At 55.8% G+C, this 23,141-nt stretch overlaps 1 protein-coding gene across 3 annotated transcripts in view; it reads left to right on the forward strand.

Annotated features, from left to right (window-relative positions):
* The window catches only part of LOC105464552 (MICAL like 1), a 36,583-nt gene extending 13,990 nt beyond the window's left edge, over positions 1 to 22,593 (forward strand). For all 3 annotated transcript variants that reach the window (XM_071080560.1, XM_071080559.1, XM_071080558.1), the window contains exons 6-16: positions 3,927 to 4,381; positions 6,555 to 6,612; positions 7,553 to 7,935; positions 9,314 to 9,729; positions 13,764 to 13,898; positions 14,533 to 14,659; positions 14,778 to 14,868; positions 15,018 to 15,091; positions 18,752 to 18,866; positions 19,422 to 19,468; positions 21,299 to 22,593. In XM_071080560.1, coding sequence (XP_070936661.1) covers positions 3,927 to 4,381; positions 6,555 to 6,612; positions 7,553 to 7,935; positions 9,314 to 9,729; positions 13,764 to 13,898; positions 14,533 to 14,659; positions 14,778 to 14,868; positions 15,018 to 15,091; positions 18,752 to 18,866; positions 19,422 to 19,468; positions 21,299 to 21,420 — 2,023 coding nt within the window. In that variant the 3' untranslated portion in view covers positions 21,421 to 22,593. The remainder of the gene's footprint in view (positions 1 to 3,926; positions 4,382 to 6,554; positions 6,613 to 7,552; positions 7,936 to 9,313; positions 9,730 to 13,763; positions 13,899 to 14,532; positions 14,660 to 14,777; positions 14,869 to 15,017; positions 15,092 to 18,751; positions 18,867 to 19,421; positions 19,469 to 21,298) is intronic.
* The last annotated feature ends 548 nt before the right edge of the window (positions 22,594 to 23,141 follow it).

A 23,141-nucleotide genomic window follows, 5' to 3' on the forward strand; every position in this document is an offset into this window, starting at 1 on the left:
AGGAGCACTTTAAAAGCCATGTGTACTTTAAAAGCCATTGAAAATTAGCCGGGCGTGGTGGTGCACACCTCTAATCCCAGCTACTTGAGAGGCTGAGGCAAGAGAATCGCTTGAACCCGGGAGGCTGAGGTTACAGGGAGCTGAGATCACGCTACTGCACTCCAGCCTGGGTGACAGAGTGAGACTCTGTCTCAAAAAAAAAAAAAAAAAAAAAAAAGGCCATTGAAGAAAGAAAATAAAATATTTGAGCTGGGCACAGTGGCTCACGCCTGTAATCCCAGCACTTTGGGAGGCCAAGGTGGGTGGATCACGAGGTCAGGGGTTCGAGACCAGCCTGACCAACATGGTGAAACCCCATCTCTACTAAAAATACAAAAATTAGCTTGGCGTGGTGGCGGGCGCCTGTAATCCCAGCTACTCAGGAGGCTAAGGCAGGAGAATTGCTTGAACCCGGGAGGCGGAGATTGCAGTGAGCCGAGATCGCGCCACTGCACTCCAGCGCGGGCAAAAAGAGCGAGACTCCATCTAAAAAAAAAAATGAAAAAGAAAAGAAAATATTTTAGCTTAAAAAAATTTTTTTTGGGCCGGGCACGGTGGCTCAAGCCTGTAATCCCAGCACTTTGGGAGGCCGAGACGGGCGGATCACGAGGTCAGGAGATCGAGACCAGCCTGGCTAACACGGTGAAACCCCGTCTCTACTAAAAATACAAAAAACTAGCCGGGCGAGGTGGCGGGAGCCTGTAGTCCCAGCTATTTGGGAGGCTAAGGCAGGAGAATGGCGTAAACCTGGGATGCAGAGCTTGTAGTGAGCTGAGATCCGGCCACTGCACTCCAGCCTGGGTGACAGAGCCAGACTCTGTCTCAAAAAAAAAAAAAAAAAAAAAATTTTTTTTGGCTGGGCATGGTGGCTCACACTTGTAATCCCAGCACGTTGGGAGGCCGAGGAAGGTGAATCACCTGAAGTCAGGAGTCTGAGACCAGCCTGATCAACATGGTGAAACCTCATCTCTACTAAAAATACAAAAATTAGCTGGGTGTGGTGGTAGGCACCTGTAATCCCAGCTACTCGGAAAGCTAAGGCAGGAATTGGTTGAACCCGGGAGGTGGAGGTTGCAGTGAGCTGAGATCACACCATTGCACTCCAGCCTGGCCGACAGGGCGAGACTCTGTCTCAAAAAAAAAATTTTTTTTTTCTTTTAAGATGGGTGTCACTGGCCGGGTGCGGTGGCTCAAGCCTGTAATCCCAGCACTTTGGGAGGCCGAGACGGGCGGATCACGAGGTCAGGAGATCGAGACCATCCTGGCGAACACGGTGAAACCCCGTCTTTACTAAAAAAATACAAAAAACTAGCCAGGCTGGTCTCAACTTCCTGGGCTCAAGTGATCTTCCTGTCTCACCCTCCCAAGTAGCCGGGACTATAGGCATGTGCTTCCATACCCTGCTTGAAGTTTTATTTATTTTTATTTTTATTTTTTATTTTTTGAGACGGAGTCTTGCTCTGTCACCCAGGCTGGAGTGCAGTGGCCGGATCTCAGCTCACTGCAAGCTCCGCCTCCCGGGTTTACGCCGTTCTCCTGCCTCAGCCTCCCGAGTAACTGGGACTACAGGCGCCCGCCACCTCGCCCGGCTAGTTTTTTTGTATTTTTTAGTAGAGACGGGGTTTCACCGTGTTAGCCGGGATCGTCTGTCGATCTCCTGGCCTGTGATCCGCCCGTCTCGGCCTCCCAAAGTGCTGGGATTACAGGCTTGAGCCACCGCGCCCGGCCTGAAGTTTTAAAAAATTACATTAATGCCGGGCGCGATGGCTCACGCCTGTAATCCCAGCACTTTGGGAGGCCGAGGCGGGCGGATCACAAGGTCAGGAGATGGAGACCACGGTGAAACCCGGTCTCTACTAAAAATACAAAAAATTAGCCGGGCGCGGTTGTGGGCGCCTGTAGTCCCAGCTACTCGGGAGGCTGAGGCAGGAGAATGGCGTGAACCCGGGAGGCGGAGCTTGCAGTGAGCCGAGATCGCGCCACTGCACTCCAGCCTGGGCGACAGAGCGAGACTCGTCTCAAAAAAAAAAAAAAAAAAAAAAAAAAAAATTACATTAACAACTTGCTTTAAGTGTATGGCTTCCAAGGGAAGCCAGATTTTAAGAGTGATATAAGCGGCAAGAAAAGTACAAAAACTTAAAAAATTAATGAAAACATTTTATATGTTTCAAAAATGAAACCAAAAGAGGAAACTGAATAGTCAAGGGAAGCTGGCAGTGGCATCATGCCCTTGATCTGGTTGAGTGTGCCCCTGAGTGGGGGACAACTGGTGCTGGAACCCTGGAACCTGATTGCAGAATTGGGGTGTCATGGGGAAAAATCTCAAGGAGGGAACAGACTCTACCAACACAGTCACATCTGGCCACCAGGGCAGTGTTTTAGAAACTTTTTACAGGCCGGAGCTGGGTGTGGTGGCTCATGCCTATAATCCTGGCACTTTGGGAGGCCGACGTGGGAGGATTGCTTGAGGTCCAGAGTTTAAGACCAGCCTGGGCAACATAATGAGACTTCATCTCTACAAAAAAATTAAAAAAAAAAAAAAAAAAAAAAAAAGACCGGGCATGGTGGCTCACGTCTGTAATCTCAGCACTTTGGGAGACTGAGATGGGTGGATCACGAGGTCAGGAGATCTAGACCATCCTGGCTAACACGGTGAAACCCCGTCTCTACTAAAAATACAAAAAAAATTAGCCAGGCGTGGTGGTGGGCGCCTGTAGTCCCAGCTACTCGGGAGGCTGAGGCAGGAGAATGGCGTGAACCTGGGAGGCGGAGCTTGCAGTGAGCTGAGATCACGCCACTGCACTGCAGCCTGGGCGACAGAGCGAGACTCCGTCTCAAAAAAAAAAAAAAAATTAGCCAAGTGTAGTGGCACACACCTGTAGTCTTAGGCACTTGGGAGACAAAGGACAGAGGCAGGAGGATCACTTGAGCCCAGGAGTTTGAGGCTGCAGTGAGTTATGACTGCACTACTGTACTCCAGCCTGGGTGACAGTGAGACCATGCCTCAAAAATAAAAAGAAACTTTTTATAGTAACTCCCAGTAAAAAATACACTTGACACTGTGACTAGATGTAAATATTTACCTGAAATAAAACTGTGTAAGTAGAGGCACAGCTGGAGTAAGAGTTTCACAAAGCACTATTTGGCCTTTCTTGTATGATACAGTCTTATACATTGTATATTATTCTATTTCATTAACAAAACATAGCCGGGAGCGGTGGCTCACGCCTGTAATCCCAACACTTTGGGAGGCGTAGGCAGGTGGATCACTTGAGGTTAGGAGTTTGAGACCAGCCTGGCCAACATGGTGAAACTCCGTCTGTACTAAAAATACCAAAAAAAATTAGCCAGGCATGGCGGCAGATGCCTGTAATCCCAGCTACTCGGAAGGCTGAGGCAGGAGAATCGCTTGAACCCGGTAGGCGGAGGTTGCAGTGAGCTGAGGTCGCACCATTGCACTCCAGCCTGGGCAACAAGAGTGAGACTCCATCTCAAAAAGAAAAAAAAAGAAAAAAGAAAACACAAAACACCACCTGATTGGGTAAAACCTACCGCTTTATTTTCCTGAGCCACTCCTGGATGCAGCCATTCACTGAATGCCACCTCTCGGGGGGACCTTTGCTTCTTCCTCTTGCAGCATAAACTGAAGGCATGTTTCACAACTTCTGTTGCTGATTTTGTGTGATTTTGTGATTTTATTGTTCCACTATGCTTCTGACAGTTACTGTTTTCTTTATCCTCTGAGAAGTCTAGAGTATGAATCCTGGAGCTTGGCTGGCAGTTGGGAGGAGGGAAGGGAGGAAACAGCCCTGGGTGCGGCTGGAGGGGTAGCCAGTGGCTGGGCCTGGTTGCCTGGCTAAGTGAACCCCTGTCCTGTCCCCTGCTAGGTGTCGGCGGTGCTCCAGCACCCTGCTCCCTGGGGCTTATGAGAATGGGCCCGAGGAGGGCACCTTTGTGTGTGCAGAACACTGTGCCAGGCTGGGCCCGGGGACACGGTCAGGGACCAGGCCTGGGCCTTTCTCACAGCCAAAGCAGCAGCACCAGCAGCAACTCGCAGAAGATGCCAAGGATGTTCCAGGAGGCAGCCCCACCTCCAGTGCTCCTGCAGGGGCTGAGGCCGATGGACCCAAGGCCAGCCCTGAGGCCCGGCCCCAGATCCCTACCAAACCCCGGGTTCCTGGCAAACCACAGGAGCTGGCTAGCACCCCTGCAGGCCGCCCCACCCCCGCCCCCAGGAAGGCCTCCGAGAGCATCGCCCCAGCACCCCCCACGCCCCGGCCCCGCTCCAGTCTGCAGCAGGAGAACCTGGTGGAGCAGGCTGGCAGCAGCAGCCTCGTGAACGGTGAGCAGGGTGCAGTCGGGGCAGGGTGCACTGGGTGGCAGTGCACTACTGAAGTCTGTGTGTCTGGGATTGTTTGTCGGCCCCTCTCTGTCTGTGCTGCTGTGTACTGTGCTGTGTTGGGGACTGCCTGTGTTTTTGAGGTTGTTATTATTTATTTATTTATTTATTTTGAGACGGGAGTTTTGCTCTTGTCCCCCAGGCTGGAGTGCAGTGGCGCGATCTCGGCTCACTGCAACTTCCGCCTCCTGGGTTCAAGTGATTCTCCTGCCTCAGCCTCCCGAGTAGCTAGGATTACAGGCATGTGCCACCATGCCCGGCTAATTTTTTTTTTTTTTTTTTTTTTTTAGTAGAGATGGAGTAGAGACAGGGTTTCTCTATGTTGGTCAGGCTGGTCTTGAACTCCCTACCTTAGGTGATCTCCCTGCCTCAGCCCCTCAAAGTGCCGGGATTATAAGCGTGAGCCACGGCGTCCAACCTATTACTATTTTTGAGACGGAATCCCACTCTGTCACCAAGGCTGGAGTGCAATGGCACAATCTCGACTCACTGCAACCTTCGCCTCCCGGGTTCAATCAGTTCTCCTGCCTCAGCCTCCTGAGTAGCTGGGATTACAGGCTACCACAGCCCACCTAATTTTTGTATTTTTAGTAAAGATGAGGTTTCACCATGTTGGCCAGGCTGGTCTCGAATGCCCGACCTCAGGTGATCTGCCCACCTCAGCCTCTCGAAGTGCTGGGATTACAGGCATGAGCCACTGCACCCAGCTCTTACTTTTTACTTTTTTTTGAGATGGACTCTCACTCTGTCATCCAGGCTGGAGTGCAGTGGCACGATCTTGGCTCACTGCAACCTCTGCCTTCCAGGTTCAAGCGATTCTCCTGCCTCAGCCTCCCAAGTAGATGGGACTATAGGGCCACACCACCATGCCTGGCTAATTTTTGTATTTTTGGGTAGAAACGGGTTTTCATCATGTTGGCCAGGCTGGTCTCAAATTCCTGACTTCAGGTGATCCACCTGCCTTGGTCTCCCAAAGTGCTGGGATTATAGATGTGAGCCACCGTGCCTGGCCTGTTTCTGAGGTCCTGTGGCCTCTGCTGTGCTCTATTCTCCATGCTGGGACGGTGCAAAGGAAACAGACCCAGGCCCCACCCCTATGCTGCCTTCCTCTGCATGCGCTCTTTTGCATCTGTTTTTGTGGGCTTTAGTTTCAGGGTGGGTAGTAAGTGCCACTCCAAGTGTGCCCGTATGTCCCCGAGGTCTCTGGGACTCTGCACATTGGTATCCTTCCTGTGTGTCCTGGCCCATCCACAGGCACACCGCAGGTGACCTCCAAGCCCAGCCTCTATGCTTGCCCATGTCTGGAAGGGGAGACCTCAGGGGCTTGGGGGAGAGCAGAGGGGTCAGGTGGGCCCCGGAGCCAGTGTGAGCTGCAGTGGAGACCCCTGGCTCATTCTGTGGGTGCATTCTCCCCCAGCCCCACATTGTGAAATGCTCCCAGATGACCTCCCCGGGTTTCAGTGAGCTTGTAGGATTGAGACTCCTTGTATAAGGCTGCTGGGCAGCCCTTATCATTCCATTAGGGAAGGCATTGGTGGCCACGGGGTGAGAGACTCCCAGGGTCACCCTGCGACTTGCACCAGAACATTCTGTTTGTTCAGCTCTCATGGAGGCTGGATCTGAGCTGGCCGCTGGGGACACAGAATACTGTTCAGGCCTATCTGTGCCTTCAGGGCGCTCCCAGCGTTGAGGTGGAGACAGGCACAGAGGCACGGGTTTCAGCGGATTGTGGAAGTCTTGTGAAGTTGGAGGAGGGGAGCAGGGGCTGTTGTGGGATTCGTGGAGGACGCTCAGGAGTCCGGGACTTCCAGGAGGAGGTGGCTCCCGGGCTGAACTGACATGATGTTTTCCGCCCACACTGGGGGGGTGTCTGAGGGGATTTGGGTTGCGTCTTCTCAAATGAAATGCAAATGGGATCTCAGGTGGCCTGGCCTTGACCCCTGACTGTTCTCAGCCACCTGGGTGCTTATCTAATTTCCAAGGGCTGGGCTGGGGAGGTGCGAGGGTGTAGGAGGAAGGCGGGGTGCTCCTGGGGAGGCAGCTACTGTGGCTGGCTCCCTGGGTGCCCACCTCCTGCTGCCCATGAAGGCCTGGCTCACTATCATTTCCCATGTAGGAAGACTGCACGAACCACCTGTCCCGAAGCCGAGGGGGACACCGAAGCCATCTGAGGGGTATGTTGATCCCTGAGGGGCGTTCCTGCTTCAGAGGCCCTGGTGGTGGGAATTGGGGTACTCTGGGGCCGGGTGGGAGAGAGGCTTCCTGTGGATGAGCAGCGTGGGGCTCAGGAGGGGAAGGAGAGCTGGGCCCACACCCCCTCTCCTGAGGCTCACCCTGGGATTCTTGCAGCCACTGCCCGGCCCCCTCCCCAGGTGCCTGGTCCTGTGGGCAGTACCCGGTGCAGGCAGCCACCTCTGGTTCCTGTCATCTCTCCAAGCTCCTTTGCCTGTAACGTGGGAGGCCTAGCCTTGATTATAGAGTTGATTTGAGGCTTAGCAGCAGAGTATAGAAAGACCTGGAAAAGCTCAGCTGTAGTACCTGTCCCTCAGGTCCTGCAGCACAGGACCCTGCTTCATGTGGCCGACATCTACTTCAGCTGTTAGTTGGGGGCCACGCTTCCCCTATGTGGTCGGTCTGTAGGGAGCCAGGTGGGCCATGGCTGTGCCAGTTGTTAATGTTTACTGAGCCCCTGGCACTCAGCAGGTGCCCTGGTGCCCTGCCCAGTGCTGGACTCTGTAGCTCACTGCATCCTTACACCAACCCTGTGAGGCAAGGATTATTAAGGTCCCCATTGAGTGGAAGGAGAGACTAATACAGAGGGCGAGCAGGTGACTTTTCCAGGTTACATGGGTTGTAGATGACAGAGTCCCTCGTCGATCCTTTCCTGGGCTGGGTTAACAGCAGCTCTGTGACTTGAAGGTTCATATTCTCTGGGCCTCAAGGGCTGTGACTGTAACAGTCCATTTCAGACTGGCCCCATGGTGCTGGGGGTGGGAGAATGGAAACGGCCGTTTCTCATTCCCATTTGAAGTGGCCTCAAAACTGTCGAGAGAGAGAAGGAAGCTGACCCCTTGCCTCTGCTAATGGTTTCTGCTGCCTCCCCCCTCCCTCCAGGACACCAGCCCCCAGGAAGGACCCCCCATGGATCATGCTGGTGCAGGCGGAACCAAAGAAGAAGCCAGCCCCACTTCCCCCAAGCAGCAGCCCTGGGCCACCAAGCCAGGACAGCAGGCAGGTGGAGAATGGAGGCACCGAGGAGGTGGCCCAGCCGAGCCCAGCGGCCAGCCTGGAGCCCAAACCCTATAACCCTTTTGAGGAAGAGGAGGAGGACGAGGAGGAAGAGGCTCCGGCTGCACCCAGCCTGGCCACCAGCCCTGCCCTGGGCCACCTGGAGTCCGCACCGAAGTCCCTGCACCCCTGGTACGGCATCACCCCTACCAGCAGCCCGAAGACAAAGAAGCGCCCTGCCCCCCGCGCTCCCAGCGCATCCCCACTGGGTAAGTGCCTTTCCTGGAGCTCTCCTGACAGTTGGAACTCGGGGATGGGGCCCAGGCCTGGGGTGGGGGTGTGGTGAGGCAGAGCCTCCCAGGCTGGGCACCGCGTGTTTCATGGGTGACCTCTCATTTAATCCTAGAGCAAACCTGTGAGTAGGTATCATCACCTCCACTTTGCAGGTGAGGAGACTGAGGCACAGAGAGGCTAAGTAGTTTGCGTAAAGCCTCTCAGTGCTTAAGCTGTAGAGGCAGGATTTGAACCCACGGAGTCTGGCCTGAGTCCATCTCTTCACCCTCCCTGTCGTGCTCGTTAAATGTGCTGTCCATTGGTGTGCTCAGTGCAGCGAGGGGCTCACGGAAAGGAGGGGTTTGCTTGAATCCTAACTCCGTCACTGTCGCTGCAGTTCCTGAGCGACCTGGGCTCTCACCTGGCCGTGCGTGATCAGGTGTAATGACTCTGACTGTCCCTGAGTCTGTCTGTAGTCCTCCATGTGACATGGTGACTCAGCTCCAGGCTGCTGGGCCTTCTCCGTCCAGTGCTTATCCCCTCACCCAGGCACGCTGGAGTTTTTGGCCCTCACCTCCTCCCAGTCTTCTGATACCCTGAGCTGGGTTTTTGGTCCTCACCTTCACCACGGCTGGGTCTGGCCGCCTCTGAGAGTCCCATGGGACCCCCGCACACAGTGGGGCAAGAGCCTGCCAGAGCTGGCAGAGGCAGGTGCTCAGGGGGTCCGAGTGGAGCCCTGGGAGCCCAGCGGAGGCTGGCCTGTCTAGGTGGAGGTGACGGACAGCTTCAGGGGACAGCAGAGGGGCGTGAGCTCTAGAGTCAGATACAGTGGATTCAATCCCAGCCCTTTCTGGGGTGAGCGTCCTCTCCTCTCTGAACCTGTTGCCTCATCTGGAAAATGCAGATAATGTGTTTGGAAGCATCATATCTGTCAGCCACAAGGAGAGAAATTGGTGCCCGGCAGTGCCTGTCCCAGAGCTGGTGGCTCTGGGACACAGCGAGGGCTGTGTGCTCCTCCTCCCTGCCTCCGCACTGCAGATCAGGGGCAGAGGAGGGGCTGCCTCTCTTCCTCTGGCATTCCCAAGGTGGTTTTGCTGTGGGTGCCTTCACGGGGGCCGTGGGGAGTGTGGGGAAGTGGAGGCAGCAGGCAGAATGCAAGGTGGGCGGGGCGGGATGGACTCCGGTGGCTGGATGCACCTCACGACTTCCATCCCGCTGGGCGTTTGCTGTTCCCTGGGCCTTGGCCCTATTTCGATGTGGAGGGCTTGGGTTTCCAGGGCTGCCTGCGGCTCTGTTGAGAGTGGAGCTGAGAGGTGGGGCTGGAAGCCCCTGTGGTGCTCCCCTTGTGAGGTGTCCTGGTGCTCGTCTGCACAGCTCTCCACGCCTCCCGCCTCTCGCACTCGGAGCCGCCCTCAGCCACACCATCGCCAGCGCTCAGTGTGGAGAGCCTGTCATCCGAGAGCTCCAGCCAGACTGCAGGTGGGGAGCTTCTGGAGCCGCCAGCTGTGCCCAAGAGCTCCTCAGAGCCTGCTGTCCATGCCCCTGGCACCCCTGGAAACCCTGTCAGCCTCTCTACCAACTCCTCTCTGGCGTCCTCTGGGGAGCTAGTGGAGCCTAGAGTGGAACAAACGCCACAAGCCAGCCCTGGCCTTGCCCCCAGGACCAGGGGCAGCCCAGGTCCCCAGCCAGCCAAGCCCTGCAGTGGTGCCACCCCAACACCTCTCTTGTTGGTTGGAGACAGGAGCCCCGTGCCTTCCCCTGGAAGCTCGTCCCCACAGCTGCAGGTAAAGGTGAGTACCCGCTCACCCTCACTAAAAGTGATACCCTCTCTAGTGGATGTGGGTCTGGTCTTAGGGCAGAAATGTCCGGGGCCTTTTCTTTTTTTTTTTTTGAGATGGAGTCTTGCTCTGTGGCCCAGGCTGGAGTGCAGTGGCGCGATCTTGGCTCACTGCAAGCTCCACCTCCCAGGTTCACGCCATTCTCCTGCCTCAGCCTCCCGAGTAGCTGGGACTACAGGTGCCGCCATCATGCCCGGCTAATTTTTTTTTTTTTTTTTTTTGTATTTTTAGTAGAGACAGGGTTTCAACATGTTAGCCAGGGTGGTCTCGATCTCCTGACCTCATGATCCACCCGCCTTGGCCTCCCAAAGTGCTGGGATGACAGGCGTGAGCCACCACGCCCGGCTGTTCAGGGCCTTTTCTATCTTTGCTGGCCTCTGATTTCCTGAGTGGCTTTGGCCAGCCTATCTACCCATTACCCACTCTGTTCACTGAGGCACAAACCCATCTGTCCATCCTTCCATTCATCTGCCAGAGCTCCCACCCGTCTATCCACCTGTCCACACGCATAGCCTTCCAGGTCTTAGGTATCAGGGCCCCTGTTTGCCTCCGATCGCCTGCACTGGCCTATTTGGGTTCCATTCACCAGCTACTAGTCATCCCGTATTGTCTGTCCACTCTTCCATTCACTCAGGCTCTACTGATGCCAGACCCTGGGCAGAGTTGTATTAAAACCCTGTACTGACCGGGCGCGGTGGCTCACACCTATAATCCCAGCACTTTAGGAGGCTGAGGCAGGCGGATCACTTGAGAATAGGAGTTTGAGACCAGCCTGGCCAACATGGTGAAACCTCATCTTTACTAAAAATACAAAAATTAGCCAGGTGTGGTGGTGGGCGCCTGTAATCCCAGCTACTCGGGAGGCTGAGGCAGAATTGCTTGAACCTGGGAAGTGGAGGTTGCAGTGAGCTGAGATGGCCCACAGCCTGGGTGACAGAGTGAGACTCTGTCTCAGAAAAAAAAAGACCTTGTCTTTGGCCTCCAGGGGCTCACGATCTGCTCAGGGAGATAGGCGTAATGGTCGTTTTGGAAGGTGACCCATGGTAGGGCACAGAGTGGAGGGGGTGACTCCCTTCTGCAGAGACCTGGGTCTCCCCGCCATGGAACAGGGGAGCTGGGGTTTCTGAATGCCTCCCAAGTGCATGGCTGCCTGGGCTCCCCAGGTCATGTGGACATTGTGGTCCCTTGTCTCCAAGGCGCTCCCAGCCAGGTCAGGGGGAGGGGTTGTAATGAGCACGCTGCTGCGTGTGGAGTTTGTAGTGGGCCGGGGGTCAACCCCCAACAGGCAGAAGGACCCAGGACACACCGCTTTCCTGGATGCTTCCGCTGTGTGCCGTGGGGGAGTTTACCGAGCAGAGCAGATGTGGCCCTCTCCTGTCCTTCTGCTCCCTTGCTGGGCTTTGTCTTTTCTTGGGTGACATGGGCGTGGGGAAGGTCTGGCTAGGCACCCGTCCAGGCTGCTCCTGTTCCACATATGCTGTGTGCTGTGGGCTCACCTATTTCTCAGCCCCATACTGAGAACCTGGGGATTGTCTGGGCTCAGGACTTTCCTCTGGGCACCTAGTTCATGAGGGGCCTCTCTTGCAGCCACAGCCCCTCCGGAAGGCCCCATGCTCTGCAGGCCTCTGAGCTCCCAAGGCTCATCTGGCCCCAGGTAGAGGGTGGCAGGATGGCCTTTGTGGGGCAGCTGAAATTGTGGCCTGACCCTGCCCATGTGCCTCAGGCGCCACTGAACCTTCCCTGGCCCTGGCAAGAGCCTCTTGGGCACTGCTTCCGGCTCTGCCTCCCATCTGCTGTGTGTCCTTGAGCAGGCCCCATTCTCCTCTGGGCCTCGGGCTCCCACAGATGGTGAGGGGCTGCCTGGCACTAAGTGTCCTGAGTGCTCGGAAGGCTCCCTGGCTCCTTGGTGGTGGAGGGCACGGGGGTGGGTCAGCTTCGGTTTCTCCTGTTTTGTGTCCTGGGCTGCGTGAAGATTGATCTGAAGTTTTGAGGCTGAGAAAAGGCTGAAAACCTTTGAGGGGCTCAGGGGCTTTGGGCTGCTTGGCTCTGCCGGCCCCTCTGGGTGTGTTGGAGGGGGCAGAACCCCAAGTACACCTCCTTGTGGGGAACCCCTGTCCCACTGTTACCCCAGGATTAGGAGAGAATTTCAGAGGCAGTGGGCGCCTTCGGGTGCCACCCTGGGTCATTGGGTAGGTGCTGCCCTGTGGGAGCCAAGCCCTGGCTCCTTGCTGTGCCCAGACTTGGGCCCTGGCACCCTCCCTGCTTCAGAAACCCCAGAGCAGCCCCCACCCCGAAAGCCTCTCTGCCTGGGCTGGCACAGACCTCCCCCTGCTCTGCAGCTGCCGAGGGAAAGCTGGGTCAGTGCTTCTTGGAGCGTCCCAGGTCTCAGGTGAGGCCTCTGTAAGGGGCTCACAGTGATGCCTGTTTCCCATGAGCTGGGAAGAGTGGTTGGGAAATAGTGACATTGCCCATGTGGTGGGCAGGGCCTTGCCATGTCCCGGTGGTGGGGCTGCCCCAGCTGTGCTGGCCTCAGAGAGGGCAGGGGTCTCCCCAGAGGCACGGAGGAATGCAGAGCCTGGGCTCTGGGTGTGTGGGTACTGGGCTGGGCAGCAGAGGATGAGATCTTTCTCTGGCAGGGAGGGAGGTACCCTCTTACTCCATCTGCTGGTCAGGCACTTCCTGGCTGGGTGACCCTGGGCGAAGAACTTCACCTCTCTGAGCCTCAGAGTCCCCACTGGGGAGAGGGTGGTTATGAGGCCCGAATGAACTACCATAGCTCTGTCTTGCCCTAAACCCCATGCCATTCTGTGCCTCTAGGGAAACCCCTGCCTTCTCTGAGGCTAGCACAGCCAGGCACCCCCACCACTGGGGCACAGTAGGGTACTGCCTACCACATGGGCAAGGTTCTAAGCACTACCCCTCAATGCTAGATGGCTGCCCAGGCCCTGAAACAGACAGATTCTCATCCCAGCCGGGGCTCATGGGAAGTGTGTGGCCGTGAGCAAATGACTAACCCTCTCTGAACTTGAGTTTACTCAGCTGTGAAATGGGCATTGTGATACCCACTTGGCAGGGTGGTCGGGAGAATTCAACACGAATGTATAAAAAGGCCAGGTGTGGTCATCCCAGCACTTTGGAAGGCCCAGGCAGGAGGATCACTTGAGCCCAGGAGTTTGAGACCAGCCTGGGCAACAAAGTGAGACCTGTCTTTTTTTTTTTTTTTTTTTTTTTTTGAGACGGAGTCTGGCTCTGTCGCCCAGGTTGGAGTGCAGTGGCCGGATCTCAGCTCACTGAAAGCTCCGCCTCCCAGGTTTACGCCATTCTCCTGCCTCAGCCTCCCGAGTAGCTGGGACTACAGGTGCCCGCCACCTCGCCCGGCTAGTTTTTTTTGTATTTTTTAGTAGAGATGGGGTTTCACGGTGTTAGCTAGGATGGTCTCGATCTCCTGACCTCGTGATCCGCCCGTCTCGGCCTCCCAAAGTGCTGGGATTACAGGCTTGAGCCACCACGCCCGGCCAAGACATGTCTTTACAAAAAAAAAAAAAAAAAAAAAAAAAAAAAATTAGCCAGGCATGGTGGTGCGAGCCTGTAGTCCCAGCTTCTTGAGAGGCTGAGCTGGGAGGTGTAGTCCCAGCTTCTTGAGAGGCTGAGCTGGGAGGATCGCTGGAGCCCCAGGAGGCTGAGGCTGCAGTGGAACCATGGTTATGCCACAGCTGCACACCAGCCTGGTGACAGAGTGAGACTGTCTCAAAAAAGTGTAAAAAGTATCCAGTGCAATAACTGACAGGCGAGAAGAGCCCTGGAAATAGAAAGTTTATTGAATGACTCCGTGCATCAGAGACGGAATTTGAGGAGACCGTCTCTTTGCCTGTGTCCTGCTGGCCCTGGAGCGCTGGCCTGCTTTCCATGTTCCCAAATATCAGGCTGCTGGGGTCTCACGTGCCCTCTTCCCAGACTCACCCTGTGTCATGTCTCCTTGCCTTTAGTCCTCCTGCAAGGAGAATCCTTTTAACCGGAAGCCATCGCCTGCAGCGTCCCCAGTCACAAAGAAGGCCACCAAGGGTTCTAAGCCTGTGAGGCCACCTGCCCCAGGACACGGCTTCCCACTCATCAAACGCAAGGTACCAGCTTGGAGCCCCCTGAGACCAGGCTGGCCTGGGCTGGCACCTCCCACTCCGCAGCTGCAGGCTTCCCCTGGGACTCTAGGGAGGCTGGCTGGCTGGGCAGCTGGCCTCAGATGCTCAAGAGAGTGCTCTTGGGTGGCCCAACTTGAAGGTCTAACTTGCAGCCCGGAGAGATTTGGAGCAGATCCGCCCTTCACCACCAAAAGCAGTAGGTGGTGCCTTTAATTTGTTACTAACAAGTTCAAGTATCAAACACTCCTGATACGCTGCTACTTAAGCTGATTAGAGTGTTCTCAAGTTTATCTCTGTAATAAGGTCACTCTCACTGACATTGTGATAGCCTTTCTGGAGTGGCAGAGAGGAGGCGTTTCTGAAGGGCAGGGAGTCATGCCACCTTCTGGTGTGTCTGTTGGTGCTGGGACCAGTGGCATGCAGGGTTGTGGCTGTCCCCACACTGACCCCTTCCCTACAATGGGACCCTGCCTTCTAACCATGCTGGGGTCGGGGGCAGGCCCCGGGCCCTGGAGCCACCAGTGGCCAATGCTGGCCAGAGAAGAGGGCAAGGCTCCTGGCAGCAACCAGGCAGGGGAGGGCTCAGCTGGCCGTCAGGTGACCAGGAGCTGTTGGGCAGGTCCAAGCTGACCAGTACATCCCCGAGGAGGACATCCACGGAGAGATGGACACCATTGAGCGCCGGCTGGATGCCCTGGAGCACCGTGGGGTGCTGCTGGAGGAGAAGCTGCGTGGCGGCCTGAATGGTGCGGGAGTGGCTGGGAGGGCCTGCTGGGTGGGGCTGGGGCCAGGAGCCTCTATTCCCTGGGGAACTGAGCCAGGCATGGCGGCCAGCCCTGGCCTCAGTGGGTGTCTGGCTTCCAGAGGGCCGTGAGGATGACATGCTGGTGGACTGGTTCAAGCTCATCCACGAGAAGCACCTACTGGTGCGGCGAGAGTCCGAGCTCATCTATGTGTGAGTCATCCGCTCGGGGCAGCCCTCCCTGGAATCCGTAGAGCTTAGAACTGAGAACCCTTACCCTCTTCCCTCATCAGTAACAGCACAGGGCAGGGCAGCCGGGGCTCGGGCAGAATTGTTAAGAGTCACCTTATTCCCACCTCTAGCTTCAAGCAGCAGAACCTGGAGCAGCGCCAGGCTGATGTCGAGTATGAGCTCCGGTGCCTCCTCAATAAGCCAGGTGAGCGCAGCCACTGGCACTCCCCTGGCACCTGCCCCGGGGCCTGGTGATATGGAGGAGTGGGGGAGCGGGCAGACAAAATCCCAGTGGGATGCACAGGCAGACTAGGGACAGGGCCAGAGGAGGAGGTGCGGGGCAGGGCTGTCTGGGTCACCCCCGAGGATGGGAGAGACTGTAACAGGCAGTAAGCTGGCCGGGGCTGCGTTGGAGAGGGAACCGCACAGACAGTGTGGGTTGTGGACGTCTGTGATACCAGGGACGACGGACTCTCAGTGAATGAAGATCAGGCCCAGGACCAGCCCAGCCTGATGTGTACATGGGTCAGACTGTTCCTTTTCTGCTGCTAACTTGCTATGTGACCTTGGGCAGGATTCTTAGCCTCACTGAGCCTCAGTGGCTTCAAGTGTAAAACGGGAATGAAGGTCCCCACCTCCTTGGGTATTCTTGGGACCAGAAGACCGTGGACGTGGACTCTGTACCCTCTGAGGGGCTGATGGCTGACGGTTACCATGTGGCTGAGTTGGGGTTTGGTGAGGAGGGCTCCTCACACGCCATGTGACAGTGGAATGCAGTGAACCGCAGCTGCAGGCAGAGACCCCAGGACTGTGGAGAGCCCAGAGTTGGGAGCCAAGGCTTTTGACCACTTTCTTATGGCTCAGGCATGGTGCCAGCCCTGGGCAAGTGCCATGTTGACAGATGGAAAGTGGAGGGCCAGAGAGGTCAAGGGACTTGGCTGTGGGTGACGGGGCTGGGCTTCCATCCACATCTCTGATCTGGGGCTGTCCCTGCACACACAGCCCCTCCAGACTGTGGGGATGGTGGCAGGGAAACTGTCTACTGACTGGGGAATTTGGGAGGCTGGAACATCCCAGGGGAAGCCACAGAATGTCCCAGGCTTCTGCTGCCTTGTGTGAGTCACTCCCAACTCTCCAGGAGGCTGGGGCGCGGTCACCACTCGGATCCCACAGCGGCGCCCTGTGGCCAGAGTGGGCACGGCTCCTCTGCCTCCCTGGCTAGCCTGGCCCCGGGCTTACTGGGGCTTCTCCAGCCCCCATGTGGTGGCTGTGCGTCCTGGGCTTGTCAGCCTGTCCCGGATGTTGCTTTTGGAAGGGTGAGGCTGGTGTATGAGGCCCCGAGTCCAGTACACCATGAGGGCCATTGCTTGGGGGCATCAGGCTGCTGGGTTCAAGTACCAGCTCCAATTTCACTGCGTGGCACTGGTCAGAGATTTCATGTCCCCGAGTCTCCGTTTCCCCGCACATAGACTGGGGACATAATGTACCCAGACCCCAGATATGGGAAATGGCAAAGTGAGATTCAAACTTCGGTGATGATTTGGAGGCCCTGCTCTGTCTCCAGAACCAGGTTGGGCCACCTGCTCCTCAATTTTGGCAAGGTGAGGCCATGGGGGAGAGGGGCAGTGGCCAAGGGGGCTTCAGGATATTTATTTATTTATTTATTTATTTATTTTGGAGGGGTATTTATTTATTATTATTATTTTATTTTTTTTTAATTTTTTTTTTTGAGACGGAGTCTCGCTCTGTCACCCAGGCTGGAGTGCAGTGGTGTGATCTTGGCTCACTGCAAGCTCTGCCTCCCAGGTTCATGCCATTCTCCTGCCTCAGCCTCCCGAGTAACTGGGACTACAGGCGCCCGCCACCACGCCTGGCTAATTTTTTGTATTTTTAGTAGAGATGGGGTTTCATCATGTTAGCCAGGATGGTCTCGATCTCCTGACCTCATGATCCACCCGCCTCAACCTCCCAAAGTGCTGGGATTACAGGCACGAGCCACTGCACCCGGCCCTATTTATTTTTTATTATTTATTTATTTATTTTTCTGAGATGCAGTCTCACTCTGTCACCCAGGTTGGAGTGCAGTGGCACAATCTCGGCTCACTGCAAGCTCCGCCTCCCCAGGTTCACGCCATTCTCCTGCCTCAGCCTCCCTAGTAGCTGGGCCTACAGGCGTCTGCCACCCCACCTGGCTGTTTTTGTATTTTTAGTAGACACGGGGTTTCACCGTGTTAGCCAGGGTGGTCTCGATCTCCTGACCTCGTGATACGCCCACCTCAGCCTCCCAAAGTGCTGGGATTACAGGCGTGATCCACCGTGCTCAGCCCTGGCCCTATTTATTATTGTTATTATTATTATTTGAGTTGGAGTCTCTGTCACGCAGGCTGGAGTGCAGTGGTGCGATCTTGGCTCGCTGCAAGTTCCGCCTCCCGGGTTCACGCCATTCTCCTGCCTTAGCCTCCTGAGTAGCTGCGACTACAGATGCCCGCCACCACGCCCGGCTAATTTTTTGTATTTTTAGTAGAGACAGGGTTTCATCGTGTTACCACGATGGTCTCGATCTCCTGACCGCGTGATCTGCCTGCCTCAGCCTCCCAAAGTGCTGGGATTATAGGCGTGAGCCACTGCACCTGGCCTATTAGTTTTTTTGAGATGGAGTGTCACTGTGACACCCAGGCTGAAGTGCAATGGCGTGAACTCAGCTCACTGCAACCTCCGCCTCCTGGGTTCAAGTGATTCTCCTGCCTCAGCCTCCCCAGTAGCTGGGATTACAGGCGCCCACCACCACACCTAGCTAAGGATATTTATTTATTTATTTATTTATTTATTTATTTATTTATTTATTTATTTTTGAGACAGAGTCTTGCTCTGTTGCTCAGGCTGGAGTGCAGTGGCATGATCTGAGCTCACTGCAACCTCTACCTCCTGGGTTCAAGCAATTCTCCTGCCTCAGCCTCCCTAGTATCTGGGATTTCAGATGTGCACCACCACGCCTAGCTAATTTTTGTATTTTTAGTAGGATGAGGTTTCACCATTTGACCAGGCTGGTCTCGAGCTCCAGACCTCCGGTGATCCACTTGCCTCGGCCTCCCAAAGTGCTGGGATTACAGGCATGAGTCATCGGGCCCGGCCTAGGATATTTATTTGAAGGCAGGGAAGCCTGTGGCGGTAGATGTTGTGGAGGGAAGGCCAAGTGTAGGCACTCATCCCTGGAGCCTGCAGGCTGGGGGACGGGGAAATACTAGGGCTCTGGTGGGCCCCTCGGGGTGGTCCTGTGGGTTAGCTGGGGCCTTGAGAGGAGAGGAGGCTGGAGGGGCAGCAGGTGTGCCTGGCTTCAGGGGAGCCTTCTGCTGGGCTCCCTGCCCCCAGCATCCCCTCTAGTCTACCTTCCTCCACAGCCTTGGATAAATGTCCCAGTATGTCACTTGGGTCATGTTGCTTCTCCTGCTGGAGGAGCCTTGGGGTTCCCTGTTGTCTCGTGTCCCCTGCCCCACTCTGTCCCTCCTGAATCTTGCCTCCCGCCAGAAGCCACCTAGTGAACATTTGTTGAATGGATGAATGAACATAAGCTTGAGACTCTTGGTGCCGCCCTGTTCTTGCAGCATGTGCTCTGCTGGCCCTGCTGGGGCCTTTTGCAGACTCTTTGGTAGGCAGCCTGGTGTCCTTGGTCTCTTCTGTCAACAACCTTCTTTTCCCAAGAACTTGTAAGCCCCACCTATCGGGGCCCTTCCTTTCTGCGCTGTTAGTATCTAGCATGGTATTTAGCACGGGGCTGGCCTGCAGCACTTAGGCAGTGGCTCCTGGCAGCCTGGGGAGGAAGAGGGCTTTCCTACACTCATGCCCCCTAAATTTTCTCCCTTGGCAGAAAAGGACTGGACGGAGGAGGACCGGGCCCGGGAGAAGGTGCTGATGCAGGAGCTTGTGACCCTCATTGAGCAGCGCAACGCTATCGTCAACTGCCTGGATGAGGACCGGCAGAGGTGACATGGCCAGGGGTGGGGCCTCCTGGGAGACAGGGCCAGAGCAGATCAGGCCCATGGCCCCATGGGTGGGGCAGCTCCCTGGAGAGCCAAAGACACAGTCCACACCTCAGGCCAGGCCAGCCCTGCCCTCCTACCAGCGATCCCAGTACACCCTTGCTCAGCCCTGTGTGGACAGAGAGGGCATCTGCTCCTTCCTCCTGTGGGACTCTCAGCTGCTGCTGTTTTAATTTTTTTTTTTTTTTTTTTTTTTTGAGACAGCGTTTCGCTCTTATTGCCCAGGCTGGAGTGCAATGGCATAACCTTAGATCACTACAACCTCTGCCTCCCAGGTTCAAGCAAATCTCCTACTTCTGCCTCTCGAGTAGCTGGGATTACAGGCATGAGCCACTACACCCAGCTACTTTTTGTATTTTTAGTAGAGACAGGGTTTCACCATGTTGGCCAGGCTGATCTCGAACTCCTGACCTCAGATGATCCACCTTGGCTTCCCAAAGTGCTGGGATTACAGGCGTGAGCCACCGTGCCCAGCCTAACTGCTGCTGCTTATTTCAGGGAGGAAGAGGAAGACAAGATGTTGGAAGCCATGATCAAGAAGAAAGGTGAGGCCCTTGCTGGGGATGAGGCTGGTGCCCAGTTGAACTTCAGCATTGGGGGTGCAAGGGAGGGATTGGTTGAAGGGAGGATTGGAGTGGGCACTACCAGGATGGCTGTGCACAAACTCCGCAGCCTCTGTTTTGCGGAGAGGGCTGTGTGTAGCAAGAGAGGCCAGCCTACAGCCAGGAAGGCTGTGGCTTAGGCTTGGAGGGTAGCCGTGGGATGCCCTGATGCCCACAGAGACGACTGTGGATTTGTCCTCAGCTGTGCATTCCCCCTTGAGATCTGCAGCTGGTTTTGTTGGAGTCTGTGGGCCCAAACAGCAATGCTTCCTGGGGATCAAGTGGTGCTTGGAACAGTTAAAAGAGTACTGGACAGGAGATCGAGATCATCCTGGCTAACACAGTGAAACCCCATCTCTATTAAAAGTACAAGAAATTAGCCAGGCGTGGTGGTGGGCCTCTGTAGTCCCAGCTACTCGGGAGGCTGAGGCAGGAGAATGGCGTGAACCCAGGAGGCGGAGCTTGCAGTGAGCTGAGATCGTGCCACTGCACTCCAGTGTGGGTGACAGAGCAAGACTGCGTCTCAGAAAAAAAAAAAAAAAAAAAAGATAAATGGGGCCGGGCACAGTGGCTCATGCCTGTAATCCTAGCACTTTAGGAGGCTGAGGCGGGCTCATCGCCTGAGGTCAGAAGTTTGAGACCAGGCTGGCCCAACATGGTGAAACCCCATCTCTACTAAAAACACAAAAATTAGCTGGGTGTGGTGGCACACTTCTGTAGTCCCACCTACTTGGGAGGCTGAGGCAGGAGAATTTCTTGAACCAGGCGGCAGAGTTTGCAGTGAGCTGAGACCGCACCATTGCACTCAAGCCTGGGCGACAGAGACTCTGTCTCAAAAAAAAAAAAAAAAAAAAAAAGGCTGGGCACGGTGGCTCAAGCTTGTAATCCGAGCACTTTGGGAGGCCGAGACGGGCGGATCATGAGGTCAGGAGATCGAGACCATCCTGGCTAACACGGTGAAACTCTGTCTCTACTAAAAAATGCAAAAAAAAAAAAAAAACTAGCTGGGCGAGGTGGCGGGTGCCTATAGTCCCAGCTACTCGGGAGGCTGAGGCAGGAGAATGGCATAAACCCGGGAGGCAGAGCTTGCAGTGAGCTGAAATCTGGCCACTGCACTCCAGCCTGGGCGACAGGGCGAGACTCCGTCTCAAAAAAAAAAAGAAAAAGATAAAAAAAGAAAAAGATAAATGAATGCCATGCTTCAGAATTCCCAGATTCTAGGCTGGGTGCGGTGGCTCATGCCTGTAATCCCAGCACTTTGGGAGGCTAAGGCAGGGGGGATCACGAGCTCAGGAGATGGAGACCATCCTGGCTAACATAGTGAAACCCCGTCTCAACTAAAAATACAAAAATTAGCCAGGCGTGGTGGCGGGCTCCTGTAGTCCCAGCTACTGGGGAGGCTGAGGCAGGAGAATCGCTTGAACCCAGGAGGCGGAGGTTGCAGTGGGCCAAGATTGCGTCATTGCACTCCAGCCTTTATGAGACTCAGTCTCCAGAAAAAAAAGAATTCCTGGATTCTGCAGAGCTCTTACATGTGCTGACCATCCTGATCTTTCCCCAAACACTGGAGGTGGGAGGGGGAGGATGGGCCCCATCCTCTAGATGAAGAGACAGAGGCTGGGAAAGGTGAGTGGCTTGTCCCTCCCAGGCTCCACACAGGAAGTGGTGGGGCTGGCTGAGCCCTGCTGGCCATACCCAGGCCTGTCACTGGCTCTAGCCTGCCCTGGATGGACTCCTCTTCTCTATTTAAGTGCTCCCCTGTCTGTGCTGCAGAGTTCCAGAGGGAGGCTGAACCCGAGGGCAAGAAGAAGGGGAAGTTCAAGACCATGAAGATGTTGAAACTGCTAGGAAACAAACGTGATGCCAAGAGCAAGTCCCCCAGAGACAAGAGCTAACAGCACGAGAAGCCAGTTGGGGACTGCCCCCTCCTGGACCAGCTCCTGGGCTGTGCTCTGTTTGAAGGGGACGTGCTGCTTCCCTCAGATCAGTCAGGAGGAAGATGACTAAGGGGAGGGATCCTCGGGGTGATGGCCTCTTCCTCCTCAGGGGCCTCTGACTGCTCTGGGCCAAAGAGTCTTTTCTTTCTTCTCCGAGCCCCAGGCAGCGGTGACTTGGCCCTGCCCAACCTGATTCTGATGACTGCAGATGCTGCAGTCCCAAGGGGCAAATAGGGTCCCAGGGTACAGGGAGGGGCGCCTGCTGAGCACATTCGCCCCCTCACCCTGCCCAGCCCCTGCCATGAACTCTGGCCTGGGTCTCCACCTCCAGGGTCCTGCTCTTCCAGGCAGGCCAGGAAGTGGCGCTGGGCCGCACTGGCTTCTTCCTGCCCCAGCCCTGGCTCTGAGTCTCTGTCTTCCTGTCCTGGGCAGGCGCCCCTGGCTCTCAGTTTCCCTCACTCAGGAGCTCTGTTTCTGACGTCTCCAGTTAAGTTTGAGTTTATGACTGAGAGGCCTGTACTGTCAGACGTGAATGGGCCTGACGGGCAAATCCATCCCTCTCTCCCTCACAGTTCCAGGAGCAGTTTCCCTCGTCTCCCCTTACTCCACAGGGAGCCTCCCTTGCCAGGACCAGGGCTGTGATGGCCATGCAGGGGCAGGTGGGTGCCCTGTTGGCTGCTCTCAGTGCTGCCCCCAGGCTGCAGTTCCGGTCCCTGGTTGTCAGGTAGGAAGAGGGTACACTCGAAGCACGTGCTCATCTCGTTTCCTAAACGTCTGTAGTCTGACACCTCATTTAGACTTTCCTCCGCCACCCCAGTCCAGGGGAGAGGCTCGCTCCCGCTCGTGGTCATCACTGGTCTGTCTCCCCTGTTGTCTCTTCTCTCCCTGACTCCCTCCCACCGAAGGCCTGATGGCCACTCACCCCTCTGGGATAGCTATAGGAGAGGAGGAGTGATGGGGGCCACCGTCTTTTCTACAGGAAATGTGCCCAGCAGCTCTTGGTCAAAGCACTGTTGCTATAAGCTATCTCTGGGACGCCTCTAGGCCCCCTTCCCTCTACACACCTCTGGGAAAAGATCACACTGTATTAACTCTCGAGGAGTTTCCTCGCCAATAAACAGACAACCTCAACTGCCAGTGCCCTGCCGCCTCTGGCCATAGCGGCAGCCTTGTCTGCCCTCCCGCCTGCCTCTGCCACAGCTGGTGGCTGAGCATCTCTGGTCCCCCAGAGGCCATGTTGGAGCCATCCTCCAAGAGGGATCTCTGCCCTCACCGCCTGCCACTGGGCAGGATCCCTTTCCTCTGCAGGGAGAGGTGGCTCCTCGGCCATGCAGCCCCTGGCAGGCTGCTTCTAAACACTCCTGTTGGCCTGGAGCTGGAGCCACCAACTCCAGAGCCTTTCCAGGGCCAGACAGGTAACACGCATGAACCCAAGTGACAGCTCTGACGGGCTGTTTCAGTGTCAGGAGACTAAGCTGGCAGGGGCAGGGGTGAGCTGGAGGCAGTTTGAGGGGCTGCCTTCCTCACTCAAGTCACCTGTGGCCTGTGGCACTGAATGTGGGCCCGGTGTTGCCAGATCCTTTGTTTGTCGTAAGAAGCTAGAAATCCAGATTTTATATGTGTGTCATTTGGTCATATCAGTCAAGGGTTGGCTGATACTGTGTGTCCAGGGTGGGCTG

Source organism: Macaca nemestrina, chromosome 15, assembly GCF_043159975.1.
Source record: "Macaca nemestrina isolate mMacNem1 chromosome 15, mMacNem.hap1, whole genome shotgun sequence".
NCBI classification, from domain to species: domain Eukaryota; kingdom Metazoa; phylum Chordata; class Mammalia; order Primates; family Cercopithecidae; genus Macaca; species Macaca nemestrina.